This window comes from Apus apus, chromosome 23 (assembly GCF_020740795.1).
Source record: "Apus apus isolate bApuApu2 chromosome 23, bApuApu2.pri.cur, whole genome shotgun sequence".
In the NCBI taxonomy this organism is placed as follows: Eukaryota; Metazoa; Chordata; class Aves; order Apodiformes; family Apodidae; genus Apus; species Apus apus.
In genome coordinates, this window is record NC_067304.1 from 1,656,280 (window position 1) to 1,670,295 (window position 14,016).

The 14,016-nt window shown below is 63.1% G+C and overlaps 1 protein-coding gene across 1 annotated transcript; it reads left to right on the top strand.

Moving 5' to 3' along the window:
• Window positions 1-3,908: 3,908 nt before the first annotated feature.
• Window positions 3,909-12,748, top strand: ADIPOR1 (adiponectin receptor 1). The gene is made up of 8 exons (XM_051639258.1): window positions 3,909-3,987; window positions 4,109-4,312; window positions 5,451-5,567; window positions 7,026-7,197; window positions 7,931-8,117; window positions 9,812-9,999; window positions 11,324-11,517; window positions 11,762-12,748. Exons 2-8 carry the CDS (start codon window positions 4,172-4,174, stop codon window positions 11,888-11,890), a joined length of 1,128 nt encoding a protein of 375 aa, XP_051495218.1. The 5' UTR covers window positions 3,909-3,987; window positions 4,109-4,171; the 3' UTR covers window positions 11,891-12,748.
• Window positions 12,749-14,016: the final 1,268 nt, after the last annotated feature.

Sequence of the window (14,016 nt, forward strand, 5' to 3'; positions counted from 1 at the left end):
GGACTCACAAACACCAGGACGTTGAAGGTGAACATCAGGTACTTCACGCAGCTCAGGACCCCCATGGGGACACACACGGGGCAGCTTTTGTCCCTGGGGAAGGGAGAGCAGAGCCCTGGCCACAGCCAGCCCCGACCTGGCCTGGACCCCCCGGATCTGGTGGGACATGGGGCTGTCCCCATCCAGCCCCCCCAAACTCCCCAGAGCATCTCCCACCCCTGCCGTCCCCTGCTGCACCCCCAAATTGCCCCAAACTCCATGGCCTCCCTCCCAAACCCTGTGTGTCCCCCCAAACTCTGTGTCCCCCTTAAACCTCGTGTGTGTCCCCAAACCCTGTGTCCCCCGATCCAAACTCTGTGTCCCTCTTAAACATTGAGTGTACCCCCAAGCCACAGGTCCCCCCCCAAACCCCGTGTCCCCCCACCCAAACCCTCTGTCCCCCTTAAACCTCATGTCCCCCCCAAACCCCGTGTCCCCCCCAAAACCCCGTGTCCCCCCCAAACCCCGTGTCCCCCCACCCAAACCCTGTGTCCCCCTTAAACCCCATGTCCCCCCCAAACCCCATGTCCCCCCACCCAAACCCTCAGATCCCCCTTAAACCTCATGTCCCCCCCAAACCCCGTGTCCCCCCCAAAACCCCTTGTCCACCCACCCAAACCCTCAGATCCCCTTAAACCTCCCCCCCCAAACACTGTGTCCCCCTCCGCAAACCCCATGTCCCCCCACTAAAACCCTGTGTCCCCCCACACCACAGGTCCCCCATCAAAACCCATGTCCCTCCCCAAACCCTGTGTCCCTCTTAAACCCTGTGTGTCCCCCAAGTCCCCCCCAAACCCCGTGTCCCCCCCAAACCCCGTGTCCCCCCACTCACCCTGCGGGGCCAGCAGGTGACCCAGACACCTCCAACCTCCCCCAGCTCCTGTTTAACTCCAGAAAGGTTGGAAAATCCCTCCCTCCCCCCCTTTCCCTCTCCAGCAGCCCCGGAACCCCCTCCCAGCAGCCAGGATTGATGGATTGATTGATGAGGAACAGGATGATGAATGATTGATGAGGAACAGGATCCTGAGCCACCGGTGCAGACATTGGCTCCCGGGGGAGCCCCCGACGGCCTGAGGGGGGACCCGAGGGTGAGAAATGCAACGTAGGGCTGGTTTTGCATCCTAGAGTTAGAAGCAGAGTGTTGGGGTTTTTTTTTTATCCATTTTTATCTTTGTCCTGTCCCTCGTCCTGGTCCTGTCTCTCTCCTGGTCCTGTCTCTCCTGGTCCTGTCCCTTGTCCCGGTCCTGTCTCTCCTGGTCCTGTCTCTCCTGCTCCTGTCTCTCCTGGTCCTGTCTCTCCTGGTTCTGTCCCTCGTCCTGCTCCTGTCTCTCTCCTGCTCCTGTCTCTCCTGGTCCTGTCTCTCCTCCTGCTCCTGTCTCTCTCCTGCTCCTGTCTCTCCTCATCCTGTCTCTCCTCCTGCTCCTGTCTCTCCTGGTCCTGTCTCTCTCCTGGTCCTGTCTCTCTCCTGGTCCTGTCTCTCCTCCTGCTCCTGTCTCTCCTGGTCCTGTCTCTCTCCTGGTCCTGTCTCTCTCCTGGTCCTGTCTCTCTCCTGCTCCTGTCTCTCCTGGTCCTGTCTCTCCTCCTGCTCCTGTCCCTTGTCCTGCTCCTGTCTCTCCTGGTCCTGTCTCTCTCCTGGTCTTGTCTCTCCTCCTGCTCCTGTCTCTCCTGCTCCTGTCTCTCCTGCTCCTGTCTCTCCTGGTTCTGTCCCTCGTCCTGGTCCTGTCTCTCTCCTGGTCCTGTCTCTCTCCTGGTCCTGTCTCTCCTGGTCCTGTCTCTCCTCCTGCTCCTGTCCCTTGTCCTGGTCCTGTCTCTCTCCTGGTCCTGTCTCTCTCCTGGTCCTGTCTCTGTCCTGGTCCTGTCTCTCCTCATCCTGTCTCTCTCCTGGTCCTGTCTCTCTCCTGGTCCTGTCTCTCCTGGTCCTGTCTCTCCTGGTCCTGTCTCTCCTGGTCCTGTCTCTCCTGGCCTGTCCCCAGTCTCCTCCTGGTACGTTGCCCAGGTGGGTCAGGACCCACATCAGTGTCTGCAGGCACCACAGGCTCTTAGAAGACTTGGTGTCACCCAGCCTGCAGGGTGCTGGCATCACTGACATGTTTCACAAGCAGGGAGCTTTCAGAGGAGCCCTCAGTGCAGCACACCCGTTATTTCAGGGCGTTTCCATGGGGCTGTACTTCTCCTGAGCTTATTAACGAGCATCCTGTGACCAGCAATATTGTGGGGTTTTTTTATCCATACCCTGGCGTTAGGGATGGACTAGTTTGTTGAAGAGGAGGGAGATCTCTGCAGGTTCCAAGGACACCTGGGGTGGTGAGAGCCCGAGAAGCTGAGGGGGTGAACTGGGCTCCATCTGGGGGATCCCAGCAGGGAGCAGGATGGATGGCCAAGCTCAGACCCAACACAGCCCGGGGCAGGAGGGCACCAGCGGGTGCGGATCGTGGTGGTGGTTGGGGAGGCAGGGAAGGTCAGAACGATCCCTGAGAAGGCACAGAGGGACCTGCTGGAGCGGAACGTGTCAAACTGGCAGGAGCACTGGAAGCGTGGGGTGGGCTGGGAGCCCCTGGGGTGCCCCGGGGGGAGCAGGGCAGGGAACTTGGGGAACGGGGCAGAGGAACCGTCCGTCCCCCTCCCCCGGGTCTGCCCGCTCGCTCGGGGCGCCCTGTCCTGCCGGGGGGTCAATCGCGCGGTTTGGGCTCCGGGGGGGCTGTTCCTTGGCCTGACAAGCGTTTCCCACACCAGGGGGGGGGATGGGGGGTCCTGGGGGGGTCCTGGGGGGTTCTGGGGGCTCGTGGAGGGTCCTGGGGACTCCTGGGGGCTCCTGGGGCTTCTGAGGGGTCCTGGGGACTCCTGGGGCTCCTGTGAGGTCCTGGGGGGTCCTGGGGGCTACTGGAGGATCCTGGGGGTCCTGGGGCTCCTGGGGGGTCCTGGGGGTCCTTAGGACTCCTGGGGACTCCTGGGGGCTCCTGGGGGGTCCTGGGGCTTCTGAGGGGTCCTGGGGACTCCTGGGGCTCCTGTGAGGTCCTGGGGTGTCCTGGGGGTCCTGGGGGCTACTGGGGGGTCCTGGGAGTCTTGGGGCTCCTGGGGGGTCCTGGGGCTCCTGTGAGGTCCTGGGGGTCCTGGGGGCTCCTGGGGGCTCCTGGGGCTCCTGTGAGGTCCTGGGGGGTCCTGGGGGTCCTGGGGGCTACTGGGGGCTCCTGGGGATCCTGGGGATCCTGGGGGGTCCTGGCGGGTCCTGGGGTTCCTGGGGGCTCCTGGGGACTCCTGGGGCTCCTGGGGGGTCCTGGGGCTCCTGGGGGGTCCTGGGGTCTCCTGGGGCTCCTGTGAGGTCCTGGGGGGGTCCTGGGGGTCCTGGGGGCTCCTGGGGGGTCCTGGGGCTCCTGTGAGGTCCTGGGGGTCCTGGGGGCTACTGGGGGGTCCTGGGGGTCCTGGGGGGTCCTGGGGCTCCTGGGGGCTGCTGGGGACTCCTGGGACTCCTGGGGGGTCCTGGGAGCTCCTGGGGGGTCCTGGGGGTCCTGGGGGGTTCTGGGGGCTCCTGGGGGCGCTGCTGCCACGGGAGCGGTGTCATCGGCCGCAGAAGCTGAGCCCGGGGGTCCCAGCCCGGGGGTCCCAGCCCCACCCCAGCCCCCCCCCGCCCCCCCGGGACCCCCGGGCCCGGCGCTCCGCCCCGCCGCTAGGGGGCAGCCGAGCGCGGGGGCAGCGAGCAACCCGGCCGGGCTAGAGCAGCCCCTCCCTCCCGTCCGCGGGGGGGGGGGGCTCGGACCAATCGCTGCCGCCCGCTGCCGGGGGGGCGGGGCGAAGGGGCGGGACGGACAGCGGCGGCCACCAATCAGGAGGCGGGACCCGCGCGGCGCCCCCTGCCCCGCCCCGGGGCGGGGCCCGCCCGCCGGAAGCGGCCCGTTCCCTCGGCGTCGCTTCCGCTGCCGCCGCCGCCGCCTGCGCGGGATGTAGCGGCCGGTGAGTCGGGGGGGGGGAAGGGGGGCCCGGGCTGCACCCCCAGCCCCGCCGGTGCCGCCCCGGGAGGCCCGGGCCGCGCGGCGGGCGCTCCCCGGTGACTCTCTCCTCCCTCCCTCCGCAGCGCGGCGGCAGCAGGACGCGGAGGGAGCTGCACCCGCCGGGCTCGGCCACCGGCACCGCCCCCATGGCCTCCCGCAAAGCCTCCGCCGCCGGGCAGGGCAGCGGGCTGGCGGCCGCGGGCCGGGAGCGGGCGCGCCTGGAGCTGGCGGAGCTGGGGCCGCTCCTGGAGGAGAAGGGGGACGCGGGAACCGCCGGCCCGGCCAGCGTAAGCATCGCCCCGGGGGGGGGAGTCCTGCCCCGCGGGGCCCCGCTGCCTGCTGCGGGGTTGAGGCGGGAGTTGTATCCGGTAGCAGCTCCGGGGGGGCTGGGCCGGGGTGGTCACAGAATCGTGGGGTGGGTTGGAGGGACCTTAGAGATCATCTAGATCCATCCCCCTGCATGGGCAGGGACACCTCCCACCAGCCCAGGCTGCTCCAAGCCCCATCCAACCTGCCCTTCAACACTGCCAGGGATGGGGCAGCCACAGCTTCCCTGGGCAACCTGGGCCAGGCTCTCACCACCCTCACACCAAAGAATTTCCTCCTCATGTCCAACCTCCATCTCCCTCTTCCACTTTTCATCCATCCCCCTCATCCCATCCCTCCCTGCCCTTGTCCCAAGCCCCTCCCCAGCTTTCCTGGAGCCCCTTCAGGCACTGGAAGCTGCTCTAAGGTCTCCCTGGAGCCTTCTCTTCTCCAGGCTCAACACCCCAACTCTCCCTGTTCCAGGGTCTCCCCACCCTCACAGCACAGAAGTTCCTCCTGAAGTTCCCTGCTGTAAACTGACCCAAACCCTTCTGTGGTGGGTCCAGGTCACCCCAAGAGGTACCAGCCCAGCTGGGCTGTCCCCACCTGCCCCCCCCCCCTGCCAGGGGATGTCCTGGGGCTGGGAATCCCCAAACCTGCTCACAGGAGAGGAGCTGGGGTAGGGCTGGAGTGCCCAGCCCTGAGGCTGCTGGGGGGTCTGTGCTCCCCAGGATCCTGGGTGGGCCCAGGGGCTGTTCCAGCCCTGGGGGTGGGGATGAAAATCCCCCGTGATGATCCTGCCTTTCCCAAGGGTAGAGCTGGGATGAACCTCCCGGGATGGTGCAGGCAGGAGGGTGTTGGTGACCAGCAGGACCTGCCTGGCCCTGGGCAGGGATGGAGCCCCAGGTGCTCCCAGCAAGGATGGAGCCCCAGGTGCTCCCAGCAGGGATGGAGCCCCAGGTGCCCCCAGGAGGATGGAGCCCCAGGTGCCCCCAGCAAGTGATGGAGCCCCAGGTGCCCCCAGCAGGGATGGAGTCTCAGCAGGGCCTTGCTGCTCTCCCCAGGCACTTCCCCCTTCCCTGGGCAGGAATGTCTTCCTCCTGGCCTTCTTCCCTCTAGGCTGAAGACCCACCATGCCCAGCAGCCCGTGAGGAGGAGGAGGAGGTGGTTCGTGTGCTGACCCTGCCTCTGCAGGCCCATCATGCCATGGAGAAGATGGAGGAGTTTGTGTATAAGGTACAGGAACCTGGAGTCATCCCAAGTCCTGATTTTTGGAGTGCTGAGGAGGCTGGGATGGGGGGAGGGGACACATCCCTGTGTCTGGGTGAAGCTCCATGTGGCTCTGTTGGGTTCTCCAGCTCTGCTCCCCTGGGATCAGGGTGGAAAGGGGGTGGTGGTGCCTGGGGGGCCACTGGTGGGTTTTGGAGGGTGAGCAGTGACCTGGGAAGCAGGTCCCAGTGTCCTCTAACAGGGCCCAGGAGCACCAGGCAGTGGTGCTGGTTGCACCCAGAGCTGCTCACCAGGCTTTGGTGGCAGGGATGTTGGCCAAGGGCCAGGTCTGTTCCCAAACACACCAGGAGCCAGGTGGGAATGTCCTGCCCCAGGGACCTGTGGGTGCAGAAACGGCTCAGCTGGAGGATGAGAAGCTGCTGAGTCCCTGGGAGGGTGGGATGGGGGGGCTGAAGGTCTCCCCAGGGGCTGGGCTGGCACCAACTCAACTTCCTGAGGAGCCTCACGGGGCCTTCCCAGCCCCAGCTGGAAGTTCCACACCTGACCCCGGGCTCCTGGGGGGGGGGTAGCCACCAGCCCGTGGGCCAGCTGGGAGCTCTGTGGGCCAGCTGGGAGCTCTGTGGGCCAGCTGGGAGCTCTGTGGGCCAGCTGGGAACCCTGTGGGCCAGCTGGTTGCTCTGTGGGCCAGCTGGGAGCCGTGGGGGCCAGCTGGGAGCTCTGGGAACCAGCTGGTTGCTGTGGGGGCCAGCTGGTTGCTCTGTGGGCCAGCTGGTTGCTGTGAGGGCCAGCTGGGAGCTCTGTGGGGGCCAGCTGGTTGCTCTGTGGGGGCCAGCTGGTTGCTCTGTGGGCCGGCTGGGAGCTCCGTGGGCCGGCTGGGAGCTCCGTGGGCCGGCTGGGAGCTCCGTGGGCCAGCTGGTTGCTCTGTGGGGGCCAGCTGGTTGCTCTGTGGGCCAGCTGGTTGCTCTGTGGGGGCCAGCTGGTTGCTCTGTGGGCCAGCTGGTTGCTGTGGGGGCCGGCTGGTTGCTGTAGGGGCCAGCTGGGAGCCGTGGGGGCCAGCTGGTTGCTCTGTGGGCCAGCTGGTTGCTGTGGGGGCCGGCTGGGAGCCGTGGGGGCCAGCTGGTTGCTGTGGGGGCCAGCTGGTTGCTGTGGGGGCCGGCTGGGAGCCGTGGGGGCCAGCTGGTTGCTCTGGGGGCCGGCTGGAAGCTCTGTGGGCCAGCTGGTTGCTGTGGGGGCCGGCTGGGAGCTCTGTGGGCCAGCTGGGAGCCCTGTGGGCCAGCTGGGAGCCCTGTGGGCCAGCTGGTTGCTCTGTGGGCCAGCTGGTTGCTCTGTGGGCCAGCTGGTTGCTCTGTGGGCCAGCTGGTTGCTGTGGGGGCCAGCTGGTTGCTGTGGGGGCCAGCTGGGAGCCCTGTGGGCCAGCTGGGAGCCGTGGGGGCCAGCTGGGAGCCGTGGGGCTGGCTGTTGCAGGTGTGGGAGGGCCGCTGGAGGGTGATCCCCTACGAGGTGCTGCCCGACTGGCTGAAGGACAACGACTACCTGCTGCACGGGCACCGCCCGCCCATGCCCTCCTTCCGCGCCTGCTTCCGCAGCATCTTCCGCATCCACACCGAGACCGGCAACATCTGGACACACCTGCTGGGTGAGCAGGGGCTGCAGAGCCCCGGGCTGAGGGGTGGGCTCATCCCCCGAGCGCCAGGGTGGACCTTGGTGGGTCCTGAGGATCTCGGGAGCTTCTGTGGCAGGTCCCAGAGCCCCCTGGGGGGGGGTTGGGGGCGTTTCCTCATGGCTGGGGTCACTTTGTGGCTTTGTTGATGTTCCACAAGAGCAGGAGGGGGAAGAAGTGTCCTGGGTGCAAGAGGAAAGTCTCCAAACACTTCCTTCTGACACCCAGGGGTGGGTCAGGGGATCTTTTCCACAGTGCCCAGTGACAGGGCAAGGGGCAATGGGCACAAACTGGAGCACAGGAGGTTCCAGCTGAACATGAGGAGGAACTTGTTGACTGTGAGGGTGGCAGAGCCCTGGGACAGGCTGCCCAGGGAGGTGCTGGAGTCTCCTTCTCTGCAGACATCCCAAACCCTCTGGATGTGTTCCTGTGGGATCTGCTCTAGGGGATCCTGCTCTAGCAGGGGGGTTGGACTAGATGATCTCCAGAGGTCCCTTCCAACCCTGATGACTCTGTCACTCTTCACCCTGCCCCTCACTGTGCTCTTGTCCCCAGCTCTGCTTGTCTGAGGTGACAACCTCAGCTAATGGCTGCTGGCCAGGCCAGTCCTGGGTGTGCTGTGAGGAGGAGACCCCAGGACCATGTTCCTCTTGACTCTTCCCTGAATTGATTCTCCTCCCTGACCACCCCTTGGGTGTCTTCCCTGCAGGTTTTGTCCTGTTCCTCTGCCTGGGGATCCTGACCATGCTACGACCCAACATGTACTTCATGGCTCCTCTCCAGGAGAAGGTGGTGTTTGGGATGTTCTTCCTGGGAGCAGTGCTGTGCCTCAGCTTCTCCTGGCTTTTCCACACTGTCTACTGTCACTCCGAGAAGGTCTCCAGGACTTTCTCAAAGTGAGTCAGCACAAGGGAGGTTGGGTGGTCCTGGAGGAGGTTTTGGAAGCTGAACTCCCAAATGTGGGATTCTTGAGGGAAGTGGATGCTCATCAAACCCAGCCTGGAGGCCAGAGGGCACCCCAGCTGGATCCTGGAGGCCAGAGGGAACCCCAGCTGGATCCTGGAGGCCAGAGGGAACCCCAGCTGGATCCTGGAGGCCAGAGGGAACCCCAGCTGGATCCTGGAGGCCAGAGGGAACCCCAGCTGGATCCTGGAGGCCAGAAGGAACCCCAGCTGGATCCTGGAGGGCTCTGCCTTGTGCTGAGCATCTTAAATCCTCCAGCTCTAATAGAAACAGGCACCCTGGGAACCTGCAGCTCCCAAGGGAACAGCCCATGTCCCCTGGGAGCAGGCAGAGGGGTCTTGCTCTGATGGGATCTGGTAGTTTGGTAGTTTCCAACTTAACCAGGTGCTTTCAAAAACTCTGCTTGGGATCCAGTTTGGCCCAAAAGCAAAGGGCTGGAAACAGAGGATTCCTGGAAAAGGGGAAGGGCAGGAGCAGAGGCAGGAGCAGAGGTTGCTCCAGGGGTTCAGCTCAGGAGGGATCCAGCTCACATCAGCCTCCACAGCCCCAGATGGGAGCTGGACCCCAGAGGGAGCTGCTTGCAGAGAAACACCCCCCCCGCCCCCCCATCTCCTTTGTACAATCCCTAGGGATCCTGTGGGTGCAGAAGAGGCTGTGCTGGGATGTCCTCCCATCCCAGGGGGTGTGGGGAGCTGTGTGTTGGTGGGGAGAAGGTTCCTGGCTCGACAGATAAAAGCTTTTTGCAGTGGAGGGGAACGGGCAGATCTGTGCTCACCATGACCTGCCGTGGTGGTTGGAGCACGTGGCTCCTCATGTCCTGCCAGCTCCTCTGTGCTCCTGCCCAGCTCCACCAGTGACCCCAGGAGCTGTGGACATGCCCAGGCCCTTTCTCCTGTCCTGAGATGAGACCCTCGACCCTCTCCAGACACTTCTTGAGTATGGCCATTTGGTCAAGGGAGGTTCTCCTGCCCCTCTGCTCTGCCCTGGTGAGGCCACAGCTAGAGAACTGGGTCCAGTTCTGGGCTCCCCAGTTCATGAAGGACAAGGAGCTACTGGAGAGGGTCCAGGGCAGGACCACCAAGTGCTGAGGGGACTGGAGCACCTGCCTGTGAGGAAAGGCTGGGAGAGCTGGGGCTGTTCAGCTGGAGAGGAGGAGACTGAGGGGGGATCTCATCAACCCTCCCCAATATCTCCAGGGGTGTCAGCAGGATGGGGCCAGACTCTTCCCAGCAGTGCCCAGTGACAGGGCAAGGGGCAATGGGCACAAACTGGAGCACAGGAGGTTCCAGCTGAACATGAGGAGGAACTTGTTGACTGTGAGGGTGGCAGAGCCCTGGGACAGGCTGCCCAGGGAGGTGCTGGAGTCTCCTTCTCTGGAGACATCCCAAACCCTCTGGATGTGTTCTTGTGGGATCTGCCCTAGGGGATCCTGCTCTAGCAGGGGGTGTGGAGTGGATGATCTCCAGAGGTCCCTTCCAACCCCACCACTCTGCCCCTCCCAGACACTCCCTTCCCTGCTCCCTGGGGGGCTGTGGTGACTCTGCTCAGGTGCAGAGGCCGGAGGGCAGAGAGGACAGGAGGTGGATCTGGGGACCGACTGGAGTCTGTCATTGCCCCCTGGCTGCAGGTTGGATTATTCAGGAATTGCACTGCTGATCATGGGGAGCTTTGTCCCGTGGCTCTACTACTCCTTCTACTGCTCCCCTCAGCCAAGACTCATCTACCTCTCCATTGTCTGTGTCCTGGGCATCTCAGCCATCATCGTTGCCCAGTGGGACCGGTTTGCCACCCCCAAGCACAGGCAGACCAGAGCAGGTAGGAGCTTCTCCTTCCTCACCCCGAGTCCCCAGCCCTGGGAGGAAATCTGGAAAGGTCCCCTTGTGGGATGATGGTTTTCAGCTGGAAGAGGGAGATGGAGGTTGGAGATGAGGAGGAAATTCTTTGCTGTGAGGGTGGGGAGACCCTGGCCCAGGTTGCCCAGGGAAGCTGTGGCTGCCCCATCCCTGGCAGTGTTGAAGGGCAGGTTGGATGGGGCTTGGAGCAGCCTGGGCTGGTGGGAGGTGTCCCTGCCCATGCAGGGGGTTGGAACCTGATGATCTCTAAGGTCCCTTCCCACCCAAACCAGTCTGGGATTTCTGATCACTTTGTGTTTGGCTCTTCCCTCCTGGGCAGCACTGAGCCCGCAGCAGCAGCAGCAGCAGCAGCTCCTCCTCCTCCTCTTCCTCCTCCTCCTCCTCCATCTCCTCCTCCTCCTCCTCCTCCTCCTCTGGCTGTGCCGGGATTCAGCGGAGCCGCAGCTCTGGAGCTCGGAAGCGTTTAAAAATAACCGGGTGGCTGCTGGGGGGGGGGGGGGGGGGCGGGGCCGCCCGGAGCCGCCTTCTCCGGGAAGCGGTTCGGGAGGAGGAGGAGGAGGAGGAAGAGGTTCCCTTGTCCCTGTCCTGCCAGTCCCACCTTGGCTCTTTCATCCCATCCCTGCGGCCTCGCTGAAATCGGCCTCACTGAGCGTGGGAACCCCCCCCCTGCCCTCCCCTCCCCGGGGGCTGCAGCAGCAGAAGGGCCCTGGCAGCAGATGATGCTGGGCTGGGGGTGACCCAGAGACCCCCTCAGAGGGGGGCAGGGGCCAGGGGGGCAGTGCCAGCCCCACGGCTCCTGCAGAGGGGCTGGGGTCCCTGCTGGGGTGGAGCCCAGGGTGCTGGCTGGGCCAGGTCCTGCTGCCAGGACCCTCTGGGCCAGGGTCTGGCCATGGTGCCTCTTGGCTCTGCCCAGCTCTTGAGATGCTGGAGCTGATCATTTCAGCAGCACTAATTAGCACCTTCCCTTGAGCTCGAAGCAGCTTCACCCAACGAGTGACTCTGGCAAAGCCTCCCTGGAAGGAGCTGGCTGGGCTGGCTGGTTTCCAGGCTCCAGGTTGATCCAAGGGGTTGGCACCTTCCAGAAGGTCATTCCCATGGGCAGGAGCTGCTGTTTGGAGAACACTGGGTGAGCTCTGCCCAGTGAGCACTGGTTTTAACTGGGAAATAAAGAGTTAGGGATCCCTCCTTTTGTGAAGGATGTGGTGGGGGGTGGGATGAGGCAGGAGAAGCTGCTGGTGCCTCCGGGAGCTTCTTGTGAAGGTGCTGCTCCCTCCTCTTGGCCACAGGTGTCTTCCTGGGGCTGGGGCTGAGCGGGGTGGTGCCCACCATGCACTTCACCATCGCCGAGGGCTTCGTCAAGGCCACCACGGTGGGGCAGATGGGCTGGTTCTTCCTGATGGCCGTGATGTACATCACGGGGGCGGGGCTCTACGCCGCCCGCATCCCCGAGCGCTTCTTCCCGGGGAAATTCGACATCTGGGTGAGTGTGGGACACCCTGAGGTGGGGAGAAAGTGGCTGGGGTGGGGCTGGGGGGTTGCCTGGTGCAGCCCGAGGTGTGCTGGAAGGGCAGAGCTGGAATGGTCCAGGGTGGAAAACACTTGGGAATAACGAGGGGGGATTGGAAAGTAGAGCTGGGAGGTGGTGCAGAAGCAGCGAGGAGGAGGAAGGTGTTCCCAGTGCTGCTCTGTCCCTGGTTTCAATTTTCCCCCCCCCCTTCTCCCAGTTTCAGTCCCATCAGATCTTCCATGTGCTGGTGGTGGCTGCTGCCTTTGTCCACTTCTACGGGGTGTCCAACCTGCAGGAATTCCGCTACGGCCTGGAAGGGGGGTGCACAGACGACTCTCTCCTCTGAGGGCACCTGAGTTTTAGTACAAGCTTCCTAAGTGCTTTTTAAACTCTTTTTTGTCTTTGCTACAAAAAAACAAACAAACGAACAAAAAAAAAAAAATCAAACAACAACAACAACAAAAATCAAAGGAAGACTCAAAAAACTGTTGGAGGGGGGGGGTTCGTTGGTTTTGTTGTGGTTTCGAAGAAAACGGAACAAAACACCCAACAAACCACCCCAAAAAAATTCTTCAGTGAGAGTTGATGACCAAATTCTGACACCCCCCACCCCCCCACCCCATGGTGCTGGGGACCCCTGTGCTCTCTTCTTCCAGACAGTGTTTTAGCAGCACCAGGGCCTCCCCCCCCCCCCCCATTTCCAACAGCAAAAGGGGTGGATTCCCTGTTCCCAGCACCCCCTGTTCCCAGCACCCCCTCTTCCCAGCACCCCCTGTTCCCAGCACCCCTCTTCCCAGCACCCCGTGTTCCCAGCACCTCCATTCCCAGCACATGCACTTCCAAGCCCCAGAGAGGAGTGTTTATTTTGCATATCCCTGCAGCCTGGCTGGGGTGGGGGGACACACACACACAGAGCCCTTCAGCCCCCTCCCCTGGTGCTGCTGCCCAGGGCACAGATTCATGTAATTTAAGTTTTCATTGTCTTTTTGTTTTTTTTTGGTTTGTTTTCCTTGACAAAGTAATGTAAACAGAAATGAGAGAATATTTAATATTTAATACTTAAGCTTTAATTAAAGACTTGCTGCCACTGCAGTGTACCCAGACCCCCCCTGCCCTGTCTGTGGTGGTACAGGAGGGACAGTGTGTGAGGGGGATGTAGAGCTGCTGTAGCTGATTGAAATAAAATGGTCGATAGTTCAGTGTCCTGCTGGGGTGGCTGTGTCTTTTTGGGAGGGGTGGGTGCAGCAAAGAAGCTCCTGGGGGTGTTGGTGGCTTCTGAGGAGGGGGTCTTCTTGGAGGGCTGGAGCACCCTGAGGGGTAGCGAGGGGGTTTGGGGCAGCCCCAAGGGTTGAAATAAACCCCAGGGTGGAAATAAACCCCTTGGGGTGGAAATAAACCCCTTGGGGGGTTGTGGTGAGGGCTGGGACAGAACGTGTGCCCAGCAGGATCTGCTGCCACCCACCCCGGGGGCAGCACAGGGATGTCACAGCCCAGCTGGGGTGAGGGGTACAGGACACCCTAAACCAGGAGCTTCACCTCCTGGAGGTGTGAGTGACCCTCCAGTGCAGAGGGGTGAGAGGGAAGGGCTGAGCAAAGCCCCCCACCCTGCCACACTGAGGGTGCCTGGCAGGGCCACCACAGCCCCTCCCTGCTGAGCAGTGTCCCTGGGTGTCCCCCCCCCTCTGTGTCCCCACTGCTCCATTCCAATCATGGAATGGTTTGGGTTGGAAGGGGCCTTCATCATCACCTAGATCCAACCCCCTGCATGGGCAGGGCCACCTCCCACCAGCCCAGGTTGGAAAGGTTGTGTGGCCTTTTTTGGGGTTTGGCCATGGCCAGGCCTTGGGGACCAGCAGGGCAGGCCAGGCTGCAGCCCCCCAGGGTGGGGAGCAGCAGGTTCCCCTGGGGTACCTCCATCTCCAGCAGGTTTTGTGCACCCCTGCGTGTGTGTCCCCCCCCCCCAGACCAAGCACCCAAGTCATCCAGGTTGCTGCTTAAATGCAGGCCAGGAGCTCCAGGTGTCCTCTCCCCTCCCAGCCAACCCCCCAGGGACAGCTCAGAGCTGCCAGGGCTGGAGAGTGAAACCCTGGAGCTGCACCAAGGTCTGAACAATCACCCTGGGGAGTGACACTTGGGATGCACAGGGAAGGCTCTGTGGGTGTAATTCAACCTCCAAGATCAGCCTTCCCCACTCTGGGGCTGGGATCTTAACTGGGAAGAGGGGACAGCACTGGCCGAGTGACACAGAGCAAGAACATGGTCTTAAAAATCCACCAGGCAAGGAGCTCAGCAGGAGGAGCCTTCAGAGAGCACCTGGAACAGGAAGGTACCAGGGACACAAGTCTCAGCCATCCTGGAGCAGCTCTGGGATAGGCTGGGGGGTGGCAATGGGGAAATGTCACTTTCACAGGGTGACAGGACACAGGAGGTGGCCCTGTGCACTGCACACGTTTTGTACAGTCCTCACTCACC